The sequence below is a fragment of the Pelodiscus sinensis genome, chromosome 25, assembly GCF_052426305.1.
Source record: "Pelodiscus sinensis isolate ZL-2025 chromosome 25, ASM5242630v1, whole genome shotgun sequence".
In the NCBI taxonomy this organism is placed as follows: domain Eukaryota; kingdom Metazoa; phylum Chordata; order Testudines; family Trionychidae; genus Pelodiscus; species Pelodiscus sinensis.
The window spans coordinates 12,839,760-12,864,444 of record NC_143076.1 but is presented as its reverse complement, the minus strand read 5'-3'; the positions used below and the strand labels follow the sequence as shown (position 1 = coordinate 12,864,444).

General features: G+C 48.9%; 1 protein-coding gene across 4 annotated transcripts in view; it reads right to left on the bottom strand.

Moving 5' to 3' along the window:
• KIRREL3 (kirre like nephrin family adhesion molecule 3) overlaps positions 1-24,685 on the bottom strand; it is a 782,703-nt gene that overhangs the window by 80,755 nt on the left and 677,263 nt on the right. For all 4 annotated transcript variants that reach the window (XM_075909300.2, XM_075909298.2, XM_075909299.2 and 1 more), the window contains one exon: positions 164-312. In XM_075909300.2, the coding sequence (XP_075765415.1) occupies positions 164-312 (149 nt within the window). The remainder of the gene's footprint in view (positions 1-163; positions 313-24,685) is intronic.

Below are 24,685 nucleotides of genomic sequence, written 5' to 3'. Positions count from 1 at the left end.
ACACGACAGCTATTGTTTGACAGCTTTGGGATTGCTTAAAGCTGTCTAGCAATTGGGATTTCCAATTCCCATTCTCTTTAAGCAACCCCAATGGGGGTGAATATAGGAGTCAATTCTCAGCTGTTCCGTGTTCCTAAGGATGCAGAAACAGAGAGGAACTTACAGTAGACATCCACTGTCCTGCTGATGTTGGTACTGCCCAAAGCATTGGTCACCTCACAGGATACTGGCTCAAAGAAGAAAGTGTGGTCCACAATGGTCTCATAGGAGTCACCTGATGCTTCCTTTATAACTTGGCCTTTTTTTGCCCACCTGTAAAATAAAAAATAGCAGAGGCTGTCTTATTCTGGTAGGTCTCTTAGGCCGTGTCTACAGCTGGAGATTATTTCAAATGGACTAAGTTTGACTTCTAGGCACCTATTTTACAAATTCGAAGTTCTGTGTCCTCACTACAAGGAAGAATCCAATGTAGTTTGAGGCAGGCTCTGTTAATGTGGATGCGCTACCTTGAACTCAGAGCCACAGGAAACACCCAGGGAAGCTGCAGGAGGCCTCCCAGAGGCCAATAAATTCAAATTAACAGCACTGGAGCATCCGCACTAACATTTTTTTAGGACTTACAAGTTCGGGAATAGTGTAATTCCTCATGAAAAGCAGGACTACAGAGTTTGAATTCCTCTTATTCTGGAATAATGAGCTTGGTAGTGTGGATGCATCATTTACAGATTTGACCAGGGGTATGTGTCTTATTTCGGACTAAGGTCCTAATGTAGACCAGGCCATAGACAGAGAAGGTGGGTGAGGTGAGATCTTTTATTGAAGCAACTTCTTTTGGTGAGAGAGACAAGCTCTGGAGCTACACAGAACTCTCCCTTAGGTCTCCTGAGTTTTCTGTAGCTAGTGAGCTTGTTTCTTCCACCAACAGAAGCTGGTCCAATAAAAGGTTTTCTCTCACCCACGTTGTCCCTCATGTTAGAGACCAACACGGCTGCAACAACGCTGCAAACAACAATGGAAAATCTCACAGACAAATATCAATTCCTCCGCTCCTAGCCATGACTTCTGATAACAAGGAAGTGCTGAGCTGGTAGGACATTCCTCGTGTCACAAGATCCCAAGGGCCAGTACCAGGGCATGCTTCTGAGAATGCAGCCGTCCCAAGGACTGCAGCGGCTGGGCAATAGCATTATGTAAAGCATTTAGGAAAGGAAGGTTTGAAAAATTGTGTAGCCGATTTAAGCAGAATAGACCGTGCTTCCGGTGGTGCAAGCAGAGGAATGATACCAGAGGTGGAGATCAGGGTAACACACAAAAAGGCCCACAGAACCCTGAATGCTCACAAGAGGTCAGGTCAGTGGCTGTATTTGGTGATGGAGGAGCAATTGGTAAGGTGGCAATGCCGAGCTACAAGCTTCTGCTTTACCCCGTCTGTGCCCCTCACCGCCTCACACAGGGGCCTCAGCTGCAGGCGGCACAGAGTCCAGGCACGGGCCGAGGGTTAGGGGCCCGGAGCCTGCCATAGAGCTGCTGGGACCCCATTTGTCAGTAGATCTGCCAGTGACTCGGACCTCGGGGCTGACAGCAGAGCCAGCTGGGTCAGTGGCAGGGACCTCAGGCAGAAGCAGGGCTGGAAGCTGTGGCCCCTAGAGATAGTAGCCAGGATCCTGGGAAGCAGCGGGGCTCCCAGGTGCAAACTGGTGGCTGGGGGCCTGGCATGGGGCACAAAATCAGGGAGGGACTTCAGCACCCCCTCCCACCCTACTTCCCATGCGCATGGTTGTATTTAGGCTTGAAGGATTTGATCCCTAATCAGTAAATGCTGGTGAAGATACCGCATGCACACAAACCGACGGAGAACTATTTCCATCAACGACAATCGAGAGGCACAGAGAGGCAGAGTGAGAAACGTGCTGTGTGGGGATCTATAGGAGCTGTACTTAAGGATGTTTACTTTGAATGTGGTGACACCCATTGTTGTAACGCTCATAGAGCTTTAACTCTTTGAACGTCTACTGTTAACTAACTAGTCTGCCCCCCTCTGACGTGTCTCAGTTCTCCACTGCTCTGAACCTTTAAGTGGACAGAAGCACAGAAAGAGGCTTAAAAATAAACATTGATTTTGTTCCTTGAAATGATGCGCAATGAAAAGGGAATTCTGCCATCTGGGAGGGGGTACCTGCACGATCCCTATGTCCCCCTAGCCCCAGGTTGGGGTTTTCCATCTGGACTGACAGGGTGTGTCTAGACTACAGGGTTTTGTCGACAAAACTATACCTGCGTCCACACTGCCTTTGAGTTATGTTGACATAACGTCGACAAAACTCAGCAGTTTTGTCGACGTATGTAAACCTCATTCTACGAGGAATAACGCCTTTTGTCGACAGAGTTCTGTCGATAGAAGGCGTTATTGCATCTACACTGTCCTTTGCATCCACACTGTTATGTCGACAAAGCGGCTTGCTTTGTCGACAGAACTGGCTGTAGTCTAGACGCTCTTTGTCAACAGAAGCTTTGTCGACTGTATCTGTTGACAAAACTTCTGTCGACAAAACCCTGTAGTCTAGACATACCCTATACCCTACAGTTGTTGACAAAACTATACCTGTGTCTACACTACCGCTGAGTTCTGTTGACATAACGACAGCTCCTATAAGCGTCTGGACTGGAATGCCCAAACCGGAACCCCCTGCATTTTGTGCTAGGGAGCTGAGGGCTTGTCTGCAGCAGGGCTTTTTGCATCAACGCGGTTACACCAGTGCAGTACCCCAGCACAAATGTTCTGCACTGGCACAAACAGGACTTGCCCCACCATAATTTGCCCTGCTTCTAAGCCAGTGCTGCGCACCATGTCCTAAGGTGGTTGTGTCTCAGCAAGGCCATCGATGGGTGGGGCAGGAGATCCATGGGCTGCTTGCTGCCTGAGTCTCACTCCAGCAACACAGAGTGACCTTTGCAGAAGAACATAAGCTACCACCTGTGTTCGGACATGATCATACGTAGCAGCGAAGGCTGAGCAGTGCAGAGGTGAAAACACCAGGCTGAACCCCCAGTTAGATCGTCACTGGGATCATGATTATGAGGATTTCCTCCTAGTCCTTAACATGGCAGTTTCTGTTCACAAAACTGCCACACACGGGGACTGTCCATAACAAGGAGGCTGCAGATCAGGACTGAGAGGGTGCAAGGCAGGAATAGTAGGGGGGGTTCCAGGCCAGGATGGAGGCATCTTGGCAGATCCAGTGGTAGGGGGGAAACTTATTCAGAGCCATTAGTCTCTAGCTTTCATCAGCACCACACTGACCCTTCATTCCTTCTGGTCCCCCATATTAAGGTGACCAGATGTCCTGATATTATAGGGACAGTCCTGATATTTGGGGCTTTTTCTTATATAGGCGCCTATTCCCCCCTTCCCCCCCAACACTCGGTCCTGATTTTTCATACTTGCTATCTGGTCCCCTTCCCCCATATGCATTATGCAGCCCCTGCACTGAGATTTAAACCATTTGCAAGTTGCACCACATCCCAGCAAACATCTCAGTGCTCCTTTACTGGGGCAGCAAACACCTCAGTGCTCTTTACTGGGGCAGGCTTCTCCTGGGAGGTTTTTGCCGTGAGAAACACCTTTCGCTTGGGCGCAAACGCTTCAAACTTGCAAACGCTGCAGAATCAGTGGCGGTGGAAGCTGCTAACCAGTCTCTGAGGGACTAGACCATCTGTAGCGCGGGCTCCTGCAGTGAGCCTGCCAGGTTCATGCCTCTATTCATTGAATCCATGCAGCGTTAGCAGAACCTTTCTGCCTCTAAAGTTAATTTCAGATAGGCCGGTTTTCCAAAGGCACTGAGCACCATGGCACAGAGGTGGCAAGTGCATGTGTTAGTCAAGGGTGTGCTGGCAGGATGTGTGTGTTTGTGTGCTTTTGGCATGCTGAATTGCTCGATGCACAAACCATCAGGACCACAGATGAACCGAGTGTGGTGCCTCCGTTGTGTAATCTCTAGTATGTCTACACAACAGCTCAAAAGTCGAACTAAGCTACACAACTTCAGCTACGTCAATTGCGCAGCTGAAGTTGAAATAGCTTAATTCGGCTTTTGGCGCTGTCTACACAGCAGGAAGACCGAGTTAGAGCACTCTTCCTCCGACTGCCCTCACTCCTCGTACAATGAGGATTGCAAGAGTCAGAATAAGAAGTCCTCCAGTTTGACATTATTTTGAAATAATGGCTTGTAGTGTAGAAACGCGCTGTGTTATTCCAAAACACCACCACTGTGTAGACGTGGCCTCGTAGATATTTGTCCATGTTGCAGCACTACAGCATAGCTATCCGTCTGTATGCATGAGATGCGCCAGCACGTTGCAGAATGGGATGGGAGGCGGGGGGTGGGGGGTTTGCTGGCAGAGGTTCTTGCCAGAGCTGGAGCAGCAGAGGCTGTTACGCAGGTCAGGAGCAGGGTGCATTGGATGTTTGTGCACTGCCTGCCAGTCAATGCTATCAGCCTTTCACTATCAAAAACTCTACCCCTCATGCTCCCCCCCTTCTCTTTTTTTAATCAAAGGAAACTTTATCCCTTTAAGGCAGTTGAAATAACATTATACTGAAAAGCCAAGCTGGCATTTGCAACACCGCAACTTGCAAATTGTCTTTGAGGACAAGCTGTCAACTCAGCACTTGAATTAAGCTGCTGTTTGCCAAACAATGAGCAAGTCTGACCTAATAGGGCACCATCTGGCAACCTGCCACTGGGGAGCTGTGTGGAAGCGGGCGGGGGAGCCTGTCAGGGTGTGTGAAACTCCCGCAGTTTGTCAGCGGAAGGGAAAGTAATAAACAGCCAACACCAAAAAGTGAAACCAAAGGTGATGAGACTCCTCCGATGAGCCTCAACTCTCATTATCTTTGGGGGGGGGGGCCACATCAGCTCCCCTCTGACAGGGGAGGCAGGGTCAGGGACTACTTCTCCGCAGGATGGACACATGATGCTGGAAGCCGCCAGCCTGGAGCAGCGCGGGAGTGATGGGGCATGGATGGGCTCCAGCCGTCTGCGTGTGGGTGGGGCCCAGAGAGGACACCCTGCAGCAGCTGGGATTGGGAAAGGGCCCTTGTATTTAGAGGAGGAGGAGGCTGAACAGCAGCTGAATGATAAACAGCAACAACAATTAGCAATACAGTAAATAGCAGCATCGTGAGCAGCCTCGCTCTCCTCTGCTGGGTGGAATGAGAACAGCTGATTGCAGGAAGCAGAGATTCCCCGCCTCCCTTCACTTCTGTACTAGGAGCTTGTGCTTCGGGCAGGTGTAGCTGATCTTCCTTCCCAAGCCCTGTCCCCTTCCACCTCGTTGCTGTCTCCCCTGCCACTCCGTTGGAGCTCTTCTCTTGCGGGCTCTCTGCCTTTCTCTCCTGCCAGCCAGGCAGCCCAAAGCTTGTTCCTTCTCCTTTGCTGGCATTTCTAGCAGCTGCATCTCGCAGGCCCCGCAGCTCAGATCCAGACAGCAACAACGGGTTGGACAGTAAGTGGAGGGCACAGGTCAAACTGGAATCTGGCTCCCCTGACCTTCCAGACCTCTCCCAGCCATGGACGTGCTCTCCAGGAGCTGCGATTTCACCCCATGGATTGGCAGGGGGTGTTGCCCAGTGACAGCAAACCACTCTCTGAATGCTCACAAGTTCTCTCTCGGGCATGGCCCTCCTCCGCTCCCCGTGGCAGTGCCCACAACTCCGGTGCACATGAGTCCTCCAACCTGCAATTGGGAGAGCCCAGGCCAAGGGGGAAATGAAGTGAGAACCCGGGATGGATTTCGGAGGGTCTCAGCCCTGCAGGAGCTCGGCTCCAGAGCCCTCACCAGGCTGCTAACCTGGACTCAAGGGTGGGGTCCCAGGTGGTCTAGACTTGTGGGGGCTGGGCAGGCTTTCGGCACTGTCTGGGGGCTCCAGGTGCAGACCCCTCTGACATCCCCCTTGGAAGTGGAGCCTGGTTCAACTGTCGAGACTTTGAAACTAGTAATGGCTCCTCAGCATCAGTGGCAAGCTCCAGAGTGCAAGTGAAACTGGGACCCTGTGGTTTTCTGTTCCCCTCTTTGAGGACTTTGTGATAGTGTAGGCAAGGAATGCACGCTCCGCTAGGGAATGCACACAACGCACGCTCCGCTAGGGAATGCACACAACGCACGCTCCACTAGGGAATGCGCACAACGCACGCTCCGCTAGGGAATGCGCACAACACACGCTCCGCTAGGGAATGCACACAACGCACGCTTCGCTAGGGAATGCACACAACGCACGCTCCGCTAGGGAATGTGCACAGCGCACACTCTGCTAAGGAATGCACACAATGCTCACACTGCTAGGAACTGCACACAATGTACACTGTGCCATAAGAGAGAGAAATATCTGGAAAAAATACTAAATACCTGCATGTAAGACTCTACCTCCATTTCCTCCACCCTCCTGAAAGCGCTATGGATGGTCCTGTCTTCCAGAGAGCCAGGTTTCTTGTTCACACACCTCCCTCTTGCCCAGACTTGTTTTCTGGTTTTGTTCAAACTCTGCTTGACCAGATGCCCTCTTGCTTCGAAGCTTTTTTGGCCACAAGTCCCAGTCTGCAGTGGTGCTGCCGTCATGCACACAATCCGCTTAGTTTGGGGGTAGGAGCAGAGCCCAGAAGAGATATGAAACAGTCAATATCCTTCCAGAGAGTCTGCGTTGTCCTAACGGGGCAAGATTCTTCAATTGTTAATGTCTGTCCCCTCCAGGGCCAAATAGCTCGGGTCTTGACCCTTCCCTTAACACAAGATGTATGATGCAAGGCAACATTGGAAGGCAACCACAAGAGCACGACTGTGCAGAGTTCATACAATCCGGGTGGAATTCACAAGTCCACCTGGCTGGATTTTGGAGCCTCCCATCGAGGCTGGATGTCTCACTGTCTGCTGGCCAAGCAGAGAAGGGACCACGGGGCCGTCACTTCTGCGGGGCTTTTACTGGCTGGGAACAGGAGATGTTTTGGCAGAACTGCTGCAGGAGTGTCCACAAGCCACCTGCATGGCTAAGTGACCCTCGCTGAGTCAGGATGGATGACCTCGGGAGTTTCATGTGCCATCTGATGACACAAGCACCCTCAAAGAGGTATTAGCACTACAGATGTGAGCCTATTTGTATGCACTTACTTACTCCCTTTCCTCATTTATCTTCATGCCTCTAACAGAGGCTGACTGGCCACTTGAGTTTCTCTGCCCTGCTGGGTGAGGGGTTTTTCAAATCAACCTCCCCCCTCCCTACTTTGCTAATTAATCAAGTGACTTTGCTGTTAGTTCTGGGGCTCTATGTAGGGTGCTAATGAGCAAGGCCCTTCATCTCTCTAGGATGGAATCCGCTCCTCGCTAGATAAGGAAGAAGAATACCAGTGCTTTGCCCTGCCATAATTCACCTTCTTCCTACGCATCTCAACATGCTAGATAATCGTTAATTAATTAACACAGATCACTATTATCCTCCTTGCTCTACAAATGGGGGAACTGCAGCTGGGGAAGGCAAGTGCCTTACCAAAGGTCACATAGCAAGTGGCTGCCAGTGCTGGGAATAGAGCTCGTAAGTCCTGCCTCTCAGCCGCCTGTGCTTCATCCCCAATTGATACCAGCTAGGGGTCCAGAGGAGTCCCGAAACAGGCATCCCCGCCTCCCTTCGCTTCAGTGGTTAGAATAATAGAATCATAGAGCTGGAAGAGACCTCAGGTGGTCATCAAGTCCAGCCCCCTGCCCAAGGCAGGACCAATCCCAACTAAATCAACCCTGCCAGGGCTTTGTCAAGCTTGGACTTAAAAACTTCTAGGGATGGAGATTCCACCCCCTCCCTAGGGAACCCATCCCAGTGTTTCACCACCCTCCTAGGGAAATAGTTTTTCCTAATATCCAACCTAGACCTCCCCGTCTGTAACTTGAGACCATTGCTCCTTGATCTGCCATCCGTCACTACTGAGAACAGCCTCTCTCCATCCTCTCTGGAACCTCCCTTCAGGTAGTCGAAGGCTGCTCTCAAATTCCCCCTCACTCTTCTCTTCTGAAGACTAAACAAACCCAAATCCCTCAGTCTCTCCTCATAAATCATGTGCTCCAGCCCACTAATCATTTTGGTTGTCCTCTGCTGGACCCTCTTCAATGCATCCAAATCCTTTCTTTAGTGAGGGGCCCACAACTGGACACAATACTTTAGATGCAGCCTCACCAGAGCCGAATAAAGGAGAATAATCCCTTCTCCAGATCTGCTGGCAATGCTCCTCCTAATGCACCCTAATATGCCATTAGCCTTCTTGGCTACAAGGGCACACTGCTGACTCATATCCAGCTTCTCATCCACTGTAATCCCCAGGTCCTTTTCTGCAGAACTGCTACTTAGCCAGTCGGTCCCCAGCCTGTAACAATGCTTGGGATTCTTCCGTCCCAAGTGCAGGACTCTACATTTGTCCTTGTTGAACCTCATCAGATTTCTTTTGGCCCAATCCTCTAATCTGTCTAGGTCTCTCTGGACCCTGCCCGCTAGCGTATCTACCTCTCCTCCAGCTTAGTTGCCCACCTCTCTCTTCCCATTCTTTTCCATGCCCTTGCAGCCCCCATACATTCTTGTTGCCTTGACTCGCTTTCCCCTCTTCTGGATTCTCTGCACCTCAGCTTCCACTCAACCTGCTCTTACCAAGGTCAATGAAGTCATCACCAAGGGGCCCATTCCTCTCTGCATCCCACTTGGCCTCTGCATCCCGTTCAGCTACTCCCTCCTTCCCAAGACTCTCCCTCCGAGGCATCCACATCTCTGTGCGGGGCTGCCTCTGCTCCTCAGTGGCCATGGTTCCATGTATTTTCTATGTCTTGGAGATGGGGGGAGAGCTGCAAGACTTTGTATCCACTGAAGAACACTTAGGGTATGTCTAGACTGCATCCCTCTGTCGGCAGAGGGATGCAGATTAGGCAGGTCGACATTGCAAATGAGGCAGAGATTTAAATATCCTTTGCCTAATTTGCATAAAAATGGCTGCCGCTTTTTGCCGACTCAGCACTTTGTCGGCAAAAAGCGACAATCTAAAGTCTGTTGAGAAAGAAAGCCTTTTTCGACAGATCCCTTATGCCTCCTGCAAGAAGGTTTACAGGATCTGCCGAAAAAGGCTTTCTTTCTTGACAGATCCCCCTCTAGACTGCCGCTTTTTGCTGACAAAGTGCTGAGTTGGCAAAACGCAGCCGCCATTTTTATGCAAATTAGGCACAGGATATTTAAATCCCTGCCTCATTTGCAAAGTCGACCTGCCTAATCTGCATCCCTCTGCCGACAGAGGGATGCAGTCTAGACATACCCTTAGATGGCTAAAGTGGGGGCAGGTCTGTGAAACCCACCCAAGAGGCTCAGCTTTTCTGGAAAATTCACCACTCATGTTCATGCCAGGAAGAGGCTGAGTTTTTCTGCTAATTTGCCCTAGTTTCCATCTATCCTGCTATCCTCTTACCCTTTCATGCCGCTTTCCTTCGATTTTATACACCTCTTCCCCACCTGCCCTCCAATTTGGGGAAGGGAGTCATAGGCAAACTGCTGGCAGCCACACCATGAAAACTCTAGATTAATTAATTCCCCTCCATGTGATTAACAAGCTGTGGGAGCTGAAAGTCTAATTGTTTTGTGAGGACTAAGTAACCAGCAGGCATGGAAGCTCATTGCCAGACTGTGTCCCACTTACAACCAACGCATCTCTGCAAGCCAAGGAAGAGAGAGGCTCCTGAAAGAGGAACCAGAATAATTGTAATAATTACTCTGTAAACAACGTGCCAGACAGACCCATAGTCAGTGAGGGGGAGCACACTGAGGGGCCGTCTCCCCAGCATGCTTATTTCGAAATGAGTGATTTCGGATTTTTTTTCCAAAATAGCTTATTTTGAAATAGCACGTCTATACTACAGGGAAACCTCAAAATTAGTCCGAGGCAGGCTCCCCTGCTGTGGATGTGCTACCTCGATTCAGAGCCCCAGGAGGCACTGGGGAGTAATTACTTTGAATATCCCGGAGGAAGAACTATTTTGAAATAGCAGCAGTGCAGCGTCCACACTACTGTTATCCCGAAATAGCTATTTCCGGATAAGCGTTATTCCTCGGGGAATGAGGTTTACAGATTTCGAAATAAGTAGTCTGATATTTCAAAATTATTTCAAAATAACAGAATGGCTGTGTAGACGCTCGCATTGTTGTTTTGAAATAACATCAGTAATTTCAAACTAACTGTGCTGTGTAGACGCACCCTGAGAGACCTAGCTCTGGCCAAGAAGGGGTTAATGGTGCCTTGAAGGGTCAAGTAGCTTTCATCGAAGATACTAAATGATATCTGGGGTGAAATCTTGGCCCCACGAAAGCCAATAGAAGTTCTGGTTTGTAGGTCTCCCCTTGCACACCCTGGTCAGAGCTGCATGGGAAAGGGGAGTTCAGTGTCCACTTTGCACAAGGCTGCGCCCTCAGTCCCTCTCACCTGTTTCTGTCCATGGTCACTCCTGGGTCGGAATTTTCCCTCAGGTACCAACCAGCTACACCCCCTCCCCACATGGCGTCATACAATTCCCAAGCTTTAAAATCAGATTGTGCTGTGGGAGCAGAGAAACAAAGAGCCATAAGATACAAGGCGTGTGAAGACGGATGCTCCTCAGACTCATCCGGCTATAAATAAGAGGAGGAGGGCCTCACGCTTGAGTGACAGGACACTGGCATGGCTGCAGAAGTCCGTTCAGTGCCTCCAAGACCACCTCGCAGTTCAGGGTCCCAGCAAGAGATGTGACATGTCCCAGACTGGCTTTAGTCCCTCCTCTGACCCTCACTCATCTACCCTTCTCCATGGAGTTCTCTGGGAAGTCAGTGTGGCTCTCTGTGGTGGAGGAATTTTTCTACTTACCTAACTCCCAGCTATCTCTTGGTTTTACACTGCTGCCCAGCACCTTAATGGCCTTAATTACCTTTCATGTAAAATCAATAGCAAAAGTCTCTAGTGGTCTGGAAAAGCTTGCAGGATTGTCTCGTTAATCCCCACTCAAACCCCAGATCTGGTTGACTCATATTCTTTTCCTGTCCCCAAAACATGGAGGCTATGCCCAGTTATTTCGAAAAACTATTCCGGAATAGTTATTCCGAAATAACTTATTTCGAAATAACACATCTACACTGCAGGGAAGCCTCAAAATGAGTCCAAGGCAGGGTTCCCTAATGTAGACGCACTTTTGAGCCCCTAGAGGAATAATTTAGAATGGTCCTGGTGAGAGGCAATTTCGAAATAGCAGAAGTGGAGCGTCTACACACACCTTATTTCGAAATAGCTATTTCAGAATAGGCGTTATTCTTCATAGAAGTTTACAGAAGTCAGAATAAGCCGTCCGTTATTTCAAAATTATTTCAAAATAACGGAATTGCTGTGTAGACGCCCGTCCATTATCCCAAAATAACTTTGCTATGTAGACACACCCATACTGTCCTAAGGCTATTGTCTCTTTAAGGATCCTCTTCCTTGGCCCACATATTCTTGGACTCCTTTAAGGCTATATCCTCCCCAGCAAAGTTACACTTGATCTGTGCACACATTCCATTTTGATGATTCATTTTCCATAAGTCCTGCATATTCTAGGGGCATTTCTGACCCAGAAGAAAACAGGAGACATTGGGATTCTCACAAGCATGGTGGTTCTTCAGCCTGCAGACCAAGCAAGTCCAGACAAATTCAGTTAAGTGCCTGATCTATAGGACACTTATCTGAGTGCAAGTGAGTCACCAAGCTTATTGAGCTTTTTCCAACTCTGATCTCCTGCCCCCACATTCACTTTGGGCTCCTCATGTCACCAGTGCAGCTCTGTTCCTTGTAACTTTTCTGCTTGCTTAACTATCCCTTGCCGAGCTGTCAGAATAACTCTTCACTTGTCTGTTGGATGCTGTCTCTATCTTGCTATAATTACTGGCTCGTCATTGTCCATAAAGAAGAACATCTGTTGGCACTCCCGGTGCAGCTGTCTTCTTAGGGCTTGTCTTCCTCCAGCTACTGCTTCAGCAGTGGTTCATATTCGTGATGTCTTCTGTGATTTTAATTCACCAAGGCTTTGTGTAGCTTGCTGTGTTCAGGTGACATGAGTCCTCCTTTCCCTCCCACTTATCCTGCTCTTCAAAATCCTCCAGCCCTCAAACCCTCACCAGGCAGAAATCACACTCACACAATCAGTGTTGTGAAACTGGAAATATTCCGTAGTTTTGCCTTAAATAGTTTTGTTATATTCAAGTACCTTTCGGCTCTCATCTCCGGACCAGCTCACAAGCATGAATGGACTTCTGACCAGATGAAATTCCATGTTGATAAATGGAAAGTAATGCACATTAGAAAATATAATCCCAAGTATACATATAAAATGATGGGAGTCTAAATTAGCTGTTACTGCTCAAGAAAAAAGATCTTGGAGTCATTGTGGATAGTTCTCTGAAAACATCAACTCAGTGTGCAGCAGCAGTCAAAAAAGCAAATAGTGTTGGGAATCATTAAGAAAGGGTTAGATAATAAGACAGAAAATATCATATTGCCTCTATATAAATCCATTGTATGCCCAATCTTGAATACTGTGTGCAGATGTAGTCATCCCATCTCAATAAAATATATCTATATTGGAATTGGAAAAGGTTCAGAAAAGGGCAAGAAAAATGATTAGGGGTTTGGAACAGCTTCTTTATGAGGAAATATTAATAAGACCTAGACTTTTCAGCATGGAAAAGAGACGACAAAGGGGGGATATGCTTGAGGTATATGAAAACATGACTGGTGTGGAGGAAGTAGATAGAGTAAATAACATTCCTTTTCTCATAACACAAGATCTAGGGGGTCAGCAAATGAAATTAATAGGAAGCAGGTTTTAAACAAACAAAAGGAAGTTTTCCATCACACATTGCACAGACAACCTGCAGAACGCTTTGCCAAAGGATGTTGTCAAGTCCAAGATTATCACAAGGTTCAAAAAAGAACTAGATACATTCATGGGGGATAGATAGGTCCAGCAATGGCTATTAGCCAGGATGGGCAGGGATGGGGTTCCCGGCCTCTGTTCGTCAGAAGCTGGGAATGGGCAACTGGGGAAGAGGGATCAGTTGATTCCCTGTTCTGTTTATTCTCTCCGGAGCACCTGGCATTGGCCACTGTTGGAAGACAGGACGCTGGATACATGGACCATTGGTCTGACCCAGTAAGTCCATGCTTATGTTCTATATTCTAATGTCGCTTCTGGGAGGGAGTGAAATATTATCCTAATTTAATAGGTGCAGACTGAGGCACAGGTAAATTAAGTTGTTCACTCAAGGTCCTATAGATAGTTTGCAACTGAGCCAATTCTCCTGTACTCTGCTTTAGTGCTTCCCCAAATATTTTTCCCACTCTTGCTCTCGCCATTTTCACCAGAGATGAGAGGAAGGTTTCTTTCACCCGGATAAACCCAAAGGCTAGGTCTACACTGCTGGCTTTTGCCAGTAGAGAGTATGGCAACTTTTCGTGCTTCATTTGCATAATCTCTTCCCAAGGCTTTTTGTGCAAGAGGTTTTGGAGCAAAAACTGGCAGTGTAGATGGATCCGTTTTGTGCAAAAAAACCCTTTTGTGCAAGATCCTTATGCTTCAAAAAGAAGGAATTCACATCTTGTGCAAAAGGGTTTTTTTGTGCAAACAGATCCGTCTATACTGCTAGTGAACGTCTGCAGCAATGGTACCTTACCCATCTCCCATGGGAATCTATTCCACTGCCACAATTGCTCTTGCTGTTAAGAACTTCTGCCTAATGTCTACCCAGCCTCATTATTTCCTCCCTTGGCTTTGGGCCATTACTCCTTGTCCTACCATCGTCTGAGATTACACACCATTCCTGCCTTTCCTGTCTAGTGCTACGCTGAAGATGTTTATATATTGCAGTCATATTGCGCAGGGTCTTTTCTAGACTACATAAATGTACCTTCCTTAGTCTCTCCTCATATGAGTTATCCTCTAAGCTGCGTGTTAGGTCTGCTGCTGACTTGTCTACATCCTTCTGAAACTGAGCAATATTCCAGGTACAATAGCAACAGGATGCTGTGCCCTGCAGCGGCACTCCCATCTCTCGGATTTCATGTGCAGATCAGCCTTGTGCAGTCTCTCTCCCCTCCATCAGTGCATTTTGGCCCTTCGCCGCACCTGCTGAAGATTCCCATCTCAACTGGAAGCATGGTCACATGTTTGTAACTATTTCTGCCCTGCTGTAGCACTGTCCAGAGTCTAGTCCAGACTGTCAATCATCTCTCACCCAAGCTTCCTGCTTTTCACGATGGAAACAGAATGCTCACAGGCCTTGTGTCCCTTGAACTGTCAGGATTTGGGGGTTGGCTCTCAGTCATGTAGCCTGAATACGAGCTATAACAAGCCATCACTCACAAACATGTAAAATAGCAGTGTGCATAGCCTCCTGCTGAACCTCCTCGTGCTGTGAGCCAGTTACACAGCCAAGCTCAGCAGGGTCAGACAAGCTCCAGTAACTGGATGGGGAAGCCTGTATAAAGTAACAGATTGGTGAGTCAGTAGTGAGTGTTCAGGGGCCCCAGCAGGATAGCCTGGCTTAGTGGAGGTGTCATCTGTTGGGTTTTTTCTTTCTCATCAAACCAAGAGCCAGACAATTTGTGGGCACTAGAGACGCATTGTATTATTTCCAAGACTTGGGGGTGAGCTCTGATGTCTTGGCCAAATTACATCTCGAGCCCTGCAAATCTGCAGATATCTGCTTTATATCCGTGGGTACCTGCATCCGTGGATATGGATGTGGATATCCGCAGCTCATTGTTGTGGATATGGATGCGGATATGGATACAAATGTATCCGTGCAAGGTTCGATCACTTTCTGACAATTCCTGTGGTTTCTGTTAGCTACAACACTTGCTGCCCTCGTCCTATTTTTCTGTTGCTGTTCAGGAGAAGTTTGGTTACAGAAGAGGAGGCTGCATTTCAGTTGTAGATTATACTCTATTTAAGAGTTGTCCGACTGGTGCTGGTGGGTTGGAGCCAAGCTGTGAGATGTTTCTATCCAGAGAGCCCTGCAAATCTGTAGATATCCACTTCATATCCACAGGTCTCCACTTCTGCAGATGCGGATATCCACAACTCATTTTTGTGGCTAGGTATCCAGACGGGATACAAATTTTGTATCTAGAACTCTGCACATTAGCAGATATCTGCTTTATATCTGTGGATGTGGATGAGTGTATCCATGGATCATTTTTGCAGATGCAAATACGGATACCGATATTGTATGTGCACAGTGCTCTATCTAACTGGCCCTGTAATGCTTTACATTGGAGATCACACTGTTGAAGGACTCCATTTTGTAAAGCACATATTTCTGTAAGTGGCCTGTGGAGATGCCCCAATGCTAGCTATACCAAGAGTCAGAAGAGCTGTCCATATAATCACAGAACACTAGAACTGGAAGGGACCTCGAGAGATCATCAAGTCCAGTCCCCTGCCCTCGTGGCAGGACCAAGCACCGTCTAGACCATCCCTGATAGATGTCTGTCTAACCTGCTCTGAAATATCTCCAGTGATATAGATTACACAACTTCCCTAGGCAACTTATTCCAGTGCTTAACCACCCTGACAGTTAGGAAGTTTTTCCTAATGTCCAACCTAAATCTCCCTTGCTGCAATTTAAGCCCATTGCTTCTTGTCCCATCCTCAGAGGCCAAGGGGAACAATTTTTCTCCCTCTTCCTGGTAACACCCTTTTAGATACTTGAGGGTATGTCTACACTACCACCCAGGTTCAAACTAGGGTGGTTAATGTAGTCAATCGAAGTTGCAAATGAAGCCCAGGATTTGAATTTCCCGGGCTTCATTTGCATCTTGCCGGGCGCCGCCATTTTTAAATCCCTGGTAGTTCGGACTCTGTGCCCGCGGCTACACGCGGCATGGAGTAGGTAGTTCGATTTAGTTTTTCTGGAATGAGGTGTAACAGTAGTTTGAATTAGAAAGCCTAATTTGAACTACCTACTCCGTGCCGCGTGTAGCCGTGGGCACGGAGTCCGAACTACCAGGGATTTGAAAATGGCGGTGCCCAGCAAGATGCAAATGAAGCCCGAGATATTTAAATCCCGGGCTTCATTTGCAACTTCGATTGACTACATTAACCACCCTCGTTCGAACTAGGGTGGTAGTGTAGACATACCCTGAGATACCATGCCCAGAACCTGGGAGCCTGAGCATCAGGGAGCATTAGCAATGGGATGGAGTGGTGTCTGTACCATTTAAGAAGGCTGCCTGCTTGCCTGCCTGAGAAGAGTGTGTGTAGCTTTAAGGTCCTGTTGGATTCCTAGCCAGCAGTGTCACTCCCCGAGGCCTCCCATCATTTCTGGAGCTAGGAGCCTGGGTCTTTTTCTTTGTACTTTGGAGCTCACCAAATTCATATATGTCTCGGACATGATCTGTCCGAAAGCAAACTTCTGCCTGACTCTGAAGCATGTACCCCACTTTTTCTGTTAGCTTCCATATCCCATTGCATAGCGTCAGGGTTGCAAACTTCTAGCTAATTTCCTATCTGCCATTTTCTTCTCTGAGTATCACTGCTTTACAAACATTTCCTTCTCACTGCAAACTCTGCTTTGGCTTACGTTTCCCAAGAGTGCATTCAACCCTTCCAGGTTGAATGTCATTTTGTTATTTTCCTGCCCATAGTTGGAACCCTCAGTCCCTCTGTATTTATTTTCTCTGTCCTCCTGGGGGCACGTGGCAGCTCCCAATTCAGTATCTTCTGCAAATTTAATTGGTGTGCATGATGGAGGAAAACAAGTTCCAACCAGGAAGCAGATTTTCAGTTCAAAGCTTCAAAGCAGTTATTACAGACAGCAAGGAGAAAACAATGATTAAAAAAATATGAAAAATACCTTGGCTGGGTCCTTTTAAGTATTAAACGCTTATAAATAAGGAGAAAAAAAGAACTCTTACAAGCCGATATTCTCCAGAGAAGCAGCATTTTTCTGGGTGAACTGATTGCTTTCTAGTGAAAAGTGCAAGCAAAGAACGCCCCCACTACCTCCATTCCGGGAGATGTTTGCTGGTGAATAAAGGCTTTTAAAAACATGTCATTTCTGTTTCTCCAGCCTGGCCTGATATTTAAAGGGAATGTAAGATGGAACATGACATCCCAAAGAACAGAACATTGGGCTCGCGGGGAAAGTGCCTCCCAAATCCAGCATTAGGAGTCCTGGCTTTCTTCGTTGTGTTTTAATGCTAAGATCCCTGGACACGCGAGAGGTCTGCATGCACAGAACTGGCATAGCCTACCTAGAAACGATGCATGGTGACTTGCCAGTCTCAAACCGAGGGTGACCAGATGTTTTATCGGGACACTCCCTTTATGCAAGGCTTTGTCTTACTACCCCGTCCTGGTTTTTCACATTGGCTTTCTAGTCACCCAGACCTGTAAGAGTACAGAGGGGCACGATCTCCATGTCTCAACAAGTCTTTGGTCTCTCTGGCAACAAAGGGAGCCATCAACATGCTTACCAGGGTGGTTTTCTTTCCTGTGGGCACAGGCTCTGGACTGTGAGAGCCAAGAAGCGATTTCGCGGTGGCTCCCAAGCAGCTGCCAGCTTTTGGCTAGGAGTTACTTGGGCAGGAATCCAACTGGTGGGCTAATGGCGAGGATGTGCCATGCCAATTGCCCTGAGCACCAGTCAGGGCAGGTGCACATCTGTGCAGCACCGCGCAGACAGTGAAAGGATGGGGTAGAATCCTGGATCGTCTCCTCCCAAAACACATGCATATCCCAGTGTGCCAGGCCTTGCCCTCTGCTAGCAGAGAGCAGTGAAACAAACCCAGGAGACAAACAAAGCTATGCTGCTCTGTCTCCCCAGCCCGGAGCTCACAGCTGGACGCTGAGTTATACACAGCAGGCTGCCAGCACCTGCATCTGTCACATGGGGCAGCACTTCTCCCGTCCTTGGTGATGGATTACTGCACCCACACACCCAGGGCCAGATTAAGGCATGGGCTAGCCGGGCAGCTGCCCAGGGTGCCAACCTATGGGGGGCGCCTGGTGGCAGCTGTAAGGGGCATGCAGTGCCCCTTATAGCTGCCATCAGGCACCGTGTGCCCGGCTCCCAGATCGCGGGCTGCAGCAGCTCCGAGCGGCCACCCTGCAGCAGCTGCCTGGGGCGGGGGCCGTGTTAACCCCTGCAGCGTCGGCCAGAAGCGCCCTCCCCCCTGCAGCCGCGGGGCCCTGCACGGCGAGGCTTGGCCTGCCCCGGGCGGCCCCAGGCTGCGCACCAGTGGCGGTAGCAGGGCTGGGCCGGGCTGGACACATATGTCCTGCCGCCACCAGCTCCGCGTGCCATCCCCTACACACCGGGTGGGGGCAGGGCCGCGCATGAGCCCTCCCTCAACCCAGGGCACAATTAAACTGTCTGCCCAAGGTGCCGGAATGGCTCGGTCCAGCCCTGAACACGCCCAGTGCTTGGGAGCATGCGGATGGTGGGCAGGAGAGCACTCAGGCTGTGGACTGGTGAGTCTTGGCAGGACTAGTCCCACCCTCTCGTTCCTCCTGGAAAAGGCCAGGGAGAGGGGGGAGCCGTGCAATGTCTACCCGCGCACGGCTGTCTTTGCCTGCTCCTGTGGCTGGGCTGAGACCGTACAGGCCGTGGGGGTTCTCCTGAGATGGCAGAGGGCTGGTTCCTTTTCCTCTGATTTGGGACCCAATGGCCACTTCTGAGGTCTCCCATCTGGCCCTCCTCTGCTTCCAGGCACCTCTGAGCTCTGCCCGTCCCGAAGAGCAGGAGTACACCTCCACCACAGGTATGTCATTTTAGGGCTTCAGCACATGCTAGTGATGGGGCCAGGGAGAAAGCAGAGTCCACAGAGCACCCCTGGGTCTGGGCAGCCCATGCAAAGCATCCTCTTCATCACCAGAACATGCAAGAACCAGCTGGCTGCTGCCATCTCTTAGCTGGGAGGCCGTGCTGCTTCAGTGGAGTTTACACCCCATTCAGTAGGGTCTTACTTTTGCCAATCAATCTTTCTCCCACCAAACATAGAGCCAAACCTTTAGGGCCAGACCTCAGAGGGGATAAATGGGCACAGACCTCCTGATTTCAATGGAACGACACTGATTTACACCAGCCAGATCTAGCATTGCTTGGTTTAGGGGATGTTCATTTTAGACTCCGGAAAATAACAGAAAAAAAGAACAAATACAATGTCTCTGTCAGCTTCCCACCCCAGTCATTCTGCCTCAGACACTAACTGGTAGCATGGAGGGAGACAGCACACAAAACCAGAACGGTGTCTTTCTTTCCTGTCACATAGCTACATACTCTACAGACCTAGTGGCTGGCTCTTCTCTCACCATCAGAGAACCATACGGAAGAGACCTCAGGAGTCATCTAGTCCAAGCTCCTGCTAAAAGAAGGACAAAACCCAACTAAATCATCCCAGCCAGGACTTCGTCAAGCTGGGGCTTAAAAACCTCTAGGGATGGAGATTCCACCACCTCCCTAGGGAACCCATCCCAGCGCTTCACCACCTTCCTAGTGAAATAGTTTTTCCTAATATCCAACCTAGACCTCCCCCTCTGTAACTTGAGACCATTGCTCCTTGATCTGCCATCTGTCACCACTGAGAACAGCCTCTCTCCATCCTCTTTGGAACCTCCCTTCAGGTAGCTGAAGGCTGCTACCAAATCCCCCCTCACTCTTCTCTTCTGCAGATTAAATAAGCCCAAATCCCTCAGCCTCTCCTCATAAATCATGTGCCCCAGCCTGCTACTCATTGCCACTGCCCTTTGCTGGACTCTCCAATTTGTCCACATCCTTTCTTTAATGGGGGCCCCAGAGCTGGATGCAATACTCCGGATATGGCCTCAACTGTGCTGAATAAAGGGGAATAATCACTTCTCTGGATCTGCTGGCAATGCTCCTCCTAATGCACCCTAGTATGCCCTGAGCCTCCTTGGCTACAAGGATGCACTGTTGGTTCGTATCCAGCTTGTCATCCATTGTAACCCCCAGGTCCTTTTCTGCTGAACTACTATATAGCCAGTCGGTCCCTAACCTGTACAATGCTTGGGCTTCTTCCCTCCCCAGTGCAGGACTCTGCACTTGTCCTTGTTGAACCTCATCAGATTTCTTGTGGCCCAACCCTCCAATTTGTCTAGGTCACTCTGGATCCAATCCCTGCCCTTCAGCATTTCCACCTCTCCCCTAGTTTAGTGACATCGTCGAACTTGCTGAGGGTGCAATCCATCCCCTCCGCCAGGCCACTAATGAAGATGCTGAACAAAGCCAGCCCCTGAGGCACGTTGCTTGATGATACTGGAGAGACTGATGGATCCTCACCGAGTTCAATGATCTAACCAGCTTTTTTATTTTTCCAGGATATACGTCTTTTATACCAGTTTGGCATCCACGTAAACCTACTGAGCTAAATGGAGTCACTCTCAAATTCATCCCAGTGCCAGCGAGAAGAGAATCTCTTTAAGCTTCACGTGAATCGGCATCTTTTGAGCAAGCGATTGAACCAGTTTTATCAACCCCCGAATGGGGCAGGCCCTTAATATTGGAGAAGTCTAAACAAATGTTGCTGAGTCAGAAAAAAATGAAGCATTTACTCTGACATGTAAAAGACAGATCAATAGCTAGATGGCTCTGCATTGTCCTAGGCAGACAGATAGCACCTCTTTCATGCTCCAGAATCTTTGGCATAAGCGATACGTACAATTACACTACAAAAACGTTAAACCAGACCATTTTGTTTCTCCCAGTGACTTCAGCATTAACATTTGCTCCCCTCTGGGGAGCCCTCAGGGCTGAAAGAGTCTAGAACTGCTTAGAAAAGGGGAGGCATACAGCAATTTGAGCCCACCATTTCCAATCAGCAATGCAATATCCATTCCACACGCGGCCGTTTAGAACCTGTGACCCCAATCCCTCAGGAAAGCTCTGTTTATACTGATCTAAATCTGTGTGGCCCAAGCCTAGTTGTGTGTATCAACAATTTTAAATTTTTCATTGCTGCATCCATTATTCAGCACCATGGATTTTAGTCAGATGCTTGGGAAGGCACGATCAATATGCCTGGCAACTCCATCTGCTAGACTGAGCAGCTTAGTTCACACAGCCTGGCCACATCATCCCATGTCACTAGAGCGGGGTGTTTTCCCAACTCAAATCAGGATCAAAAGCCAAAGCCTGAAAAAACTGGCATGAACTGAAAATCCAAAACCAATTTCAGTTCAAGTCAATCACAAGATTTTCTTTTGATCATTTCCAAGCATTGTGTTACAGTTCCCACCTTATTTATCCTTTTATTTCAGGGCAGGTGGAGGATCTGTGGCTACCTGCATGGCTCTTACCTCAGCCCAGCTCTGGATTCTGGGTGCCCAGGGGGCAGGTTTCAAGGGGAAGGGCCTAGAGCAGGGGTGGGCAATAATTTTTTTATGGAGGGGGGGGTCACTCCAAGAATTTGGTAAGTGGTCACGGTCTGCACACTTCCAAGATATTAATGGAGGGAGTGCACGGTCTGGGATGGAGGCTGGGTGCAGAAGGGATCTTGGGGTAAGAGGGGAGAAGGTGTGGGATCTGTGAGGGGGTTTGTGTGAAGGAGGGGGTTGTGACCTGGGGTGCAGGAGGGGATGCAGAATCTGGGAAGGGGATAGGATTCTGACCTGGTGGAGGGTTGCTGGAGGGGGTGCAGGGTCTGGGATGGGGTATGGGTGCAGAAACAGAGATGCAGAGGGATGAGGGAAGAAGGGGCCAAGGCACCTCCCAGACAGCATCTCTGCCCAACAGGTTCCTTACCTGGCGGGGGCCATGTTTGCTGCTCTGAACATTGCGAGCCCAGATGGGCAGGGGAAGACTACAGGCTTTTGTCAAAAAGGCTTTGTTGACAGATACTGTCGACAAAGCATCTGTCGACAAAGGCATCTAGACTACACCCAGCTCTGTCGACAAAGCAAGCTGCTTTTTCGACATGAGTGTGTAGACGCAAAGGACAGTGTAGATGCAATAATGCCTTCTGTCAACAGAACTCTGTTGACAAAATACTTTATTCCTCGTAGAATGAGGTTTACCACCATCGACAAAACTGCCGAGTTCTGTTGACATTATGTCGACAGAACTCGGCGGTAGTGTAGACGCAGGTATAGTTTTGTCGACAACACCCTGTAGTCTAGACATACCCTGTGTGCTGCCTGTCCTGCAAACAGGCAGCTCCCATTGGCCAGAAACCAGCCAACGAGAGCTGCAAGATTAAGCTGGGGGTGGAGGCAGCATGCAAAGCTTCTCCCCTGGGCTCACAGCATACAGAGAATTGCTCTGAGCAGTGTGTGGAGGCGAGGCAGGCAAGGAGCCAGGTTGAGGCTCCCGCTACCCCCGTGGGCTGGATCCAGCAGCTGGTACATCACAGTTATTCCCTGAATATTTGCAAGAACAAAAACCAGCATGAATATTTGTGAGTGAACAAAAAGGCCATAACCAAGTTTGCAAGTCAAATTTAGTAAACATGTTCATCAATTCATCTATCTCCATACACCCCCTATCTGTCTGTCTGTCTGTTCTCCCACAGAATACAAAACAGGCCAGATACCTGAAGATGCTAAGTATTAGTGTCATTATGTTATTCTATACATTGCAAGGATACTGTGGGGATTTTAAGCATAGACCATAGATTCCATTATTTCCAAGAATCTGAAGTCTTAATAAATCATTCCCTTTTCTCCTAATTTAAACCTACAAGCTTTTGAGTCACCCCTTAATTTCATGGCATTTGGGAGCTCATTCTGGATAAGTCAAAACCAAATGCTTTCATATTCTGGCTTTATTTTTAAAAAATCTAGGAAAGGGTTTTTTTTTTTTTCAAGGACACTTCTTCAGCAGGCTGGTTCCTGTTCCCTACCTGTACCACTGAAGCTTGGCTTCTGTCCAACTTCTTCCCAGCTCCCCCCTCCTGTCAGCGATCCCCTAACGAAAATGAGTTCTAATTGGTACAGTTTTGTAATTGCACCTTCCAGAGGCGCCCACTCCATCAACTACTAGCTGGCAATTGCATCAATTATATTGATTTCAGTTTGTTGTCATCAATACTGCACCGCAGATGAATGCAAAACTACTCCAGGCCTGTCTCTCTGATCAGCTGACATTGCTTAAGCAGCAGCTAAAGTCACTTTAAAGCTGTCTCCTTGTTCAGGCCGAAAAGGTTCCTTTTGGAGTTTGAGGCTGGGCAGACTCGACAAAAATTGATCAATGTACAATTTCTGAAACCAAACTAGTGGGCAGTTTGCACTCATGTAGACATGTAAAGACTACCATCACTTAGGCCTGATTTGAAGTGCATAGGTTTTAAGACCACAGAACCTCACCTTTCCCCCCACTCCTGTAACAGACTCCTACTCTCTGGGGGCATGTCTACACTACCCTCCTAGTTCGAACTAGGAGGGTAATGTAGGCATACCGCAATTGCAAATGAAGCCCGGGATTTGAATTTCCCGGGCTTCATTTGCATAAGCGGGGAGCCGCCATTTTTAAAATCCCGCTGGTTCGAACCCCGTGCAGCGCGGCTACACGGGGCATGAACTAGGTAGTTCGAACTAGGCTTCCTAGATCGAACTACCGTTACTCCTCGTGAAATGAGGAGTAACGGTAGTTCGAACTAGGAAGCCTAGTTTGAACTACCTAGTTCGTGCTGCGTGTAGCCGCGCTGCACCGGGTTCGAACCAGCGGGGTTTTAAAAATGGCGGCTCCCCGCTTATGCAAATGAAGCCCGGGAAATTCAAATCCCGGGCTTCATTTGCAAGTGCGGTATGCCTACATTACCCCACTAGTTCAAACTAGCGGGGTAGTGTAGACATACCCTGGCTGAGTTTCTGAAAGACTCAAATCATGGTTTAAAGACTTCAAGCTTCAGAGGAGCTACCATTTACTCCACGTCAAACCAGCAAGTGACCCGTGCACTACATTGCAAAGGAAGGTGAAAACCCCTAGGCTCTCCGCCAGCCTGACGTGGGGGGAAATTCCTTCCTGACCCCAAATATGGCAATCATGAGTGCATGTGGGCAAAACCCACCAGCCACACTCCTGGGTAAGAATTCTCACATCCTCCCACTCTAGTGATCTATCTCCAGCTGCAGGGGCGGATATAGGGCAGGGCGAGCGGGGCGGCTGCCTCGGGCCCCGCGCTTCAAGACGCCCCACACATGTGCCGTGGCAAAGGGAGGCCCCGCGAAATTGGGCTGCCCTGGGCCCCGCAAAATGGTCATCTGCCCCTGTCCAGCTGGATGGGTCATATGCAACTGTCGGCAACTTCCTCATACCATCCCCTCCATGAATTTGTGAAGATCAGTCTTAAAATAAATGGCCATCAGTGGATAGTCTGCTGGTCTGGAGAAAGTTCTCACTTACCATTGCTCACCTGAGTAGGGATCGCAGCAGGTGACTGGGTTCTAATCCCTGTTCTGCCCTGTCTCACTTTGGGTGAAACTCACCCCTCTGCAGCAAAGGCAGGGCTACCTGGGCCTCCCATGGTGGGGAAGTCACCCCAATGGCTCAGCTGGGGCAATTTACAGAACACCTGCCTGCCTCAGTGTATTCCTCTGTAAAATGGGGCAACGGCACTTCCCAGCTTGAACAACTGATGTGTGAGAAGGACCTTTATTA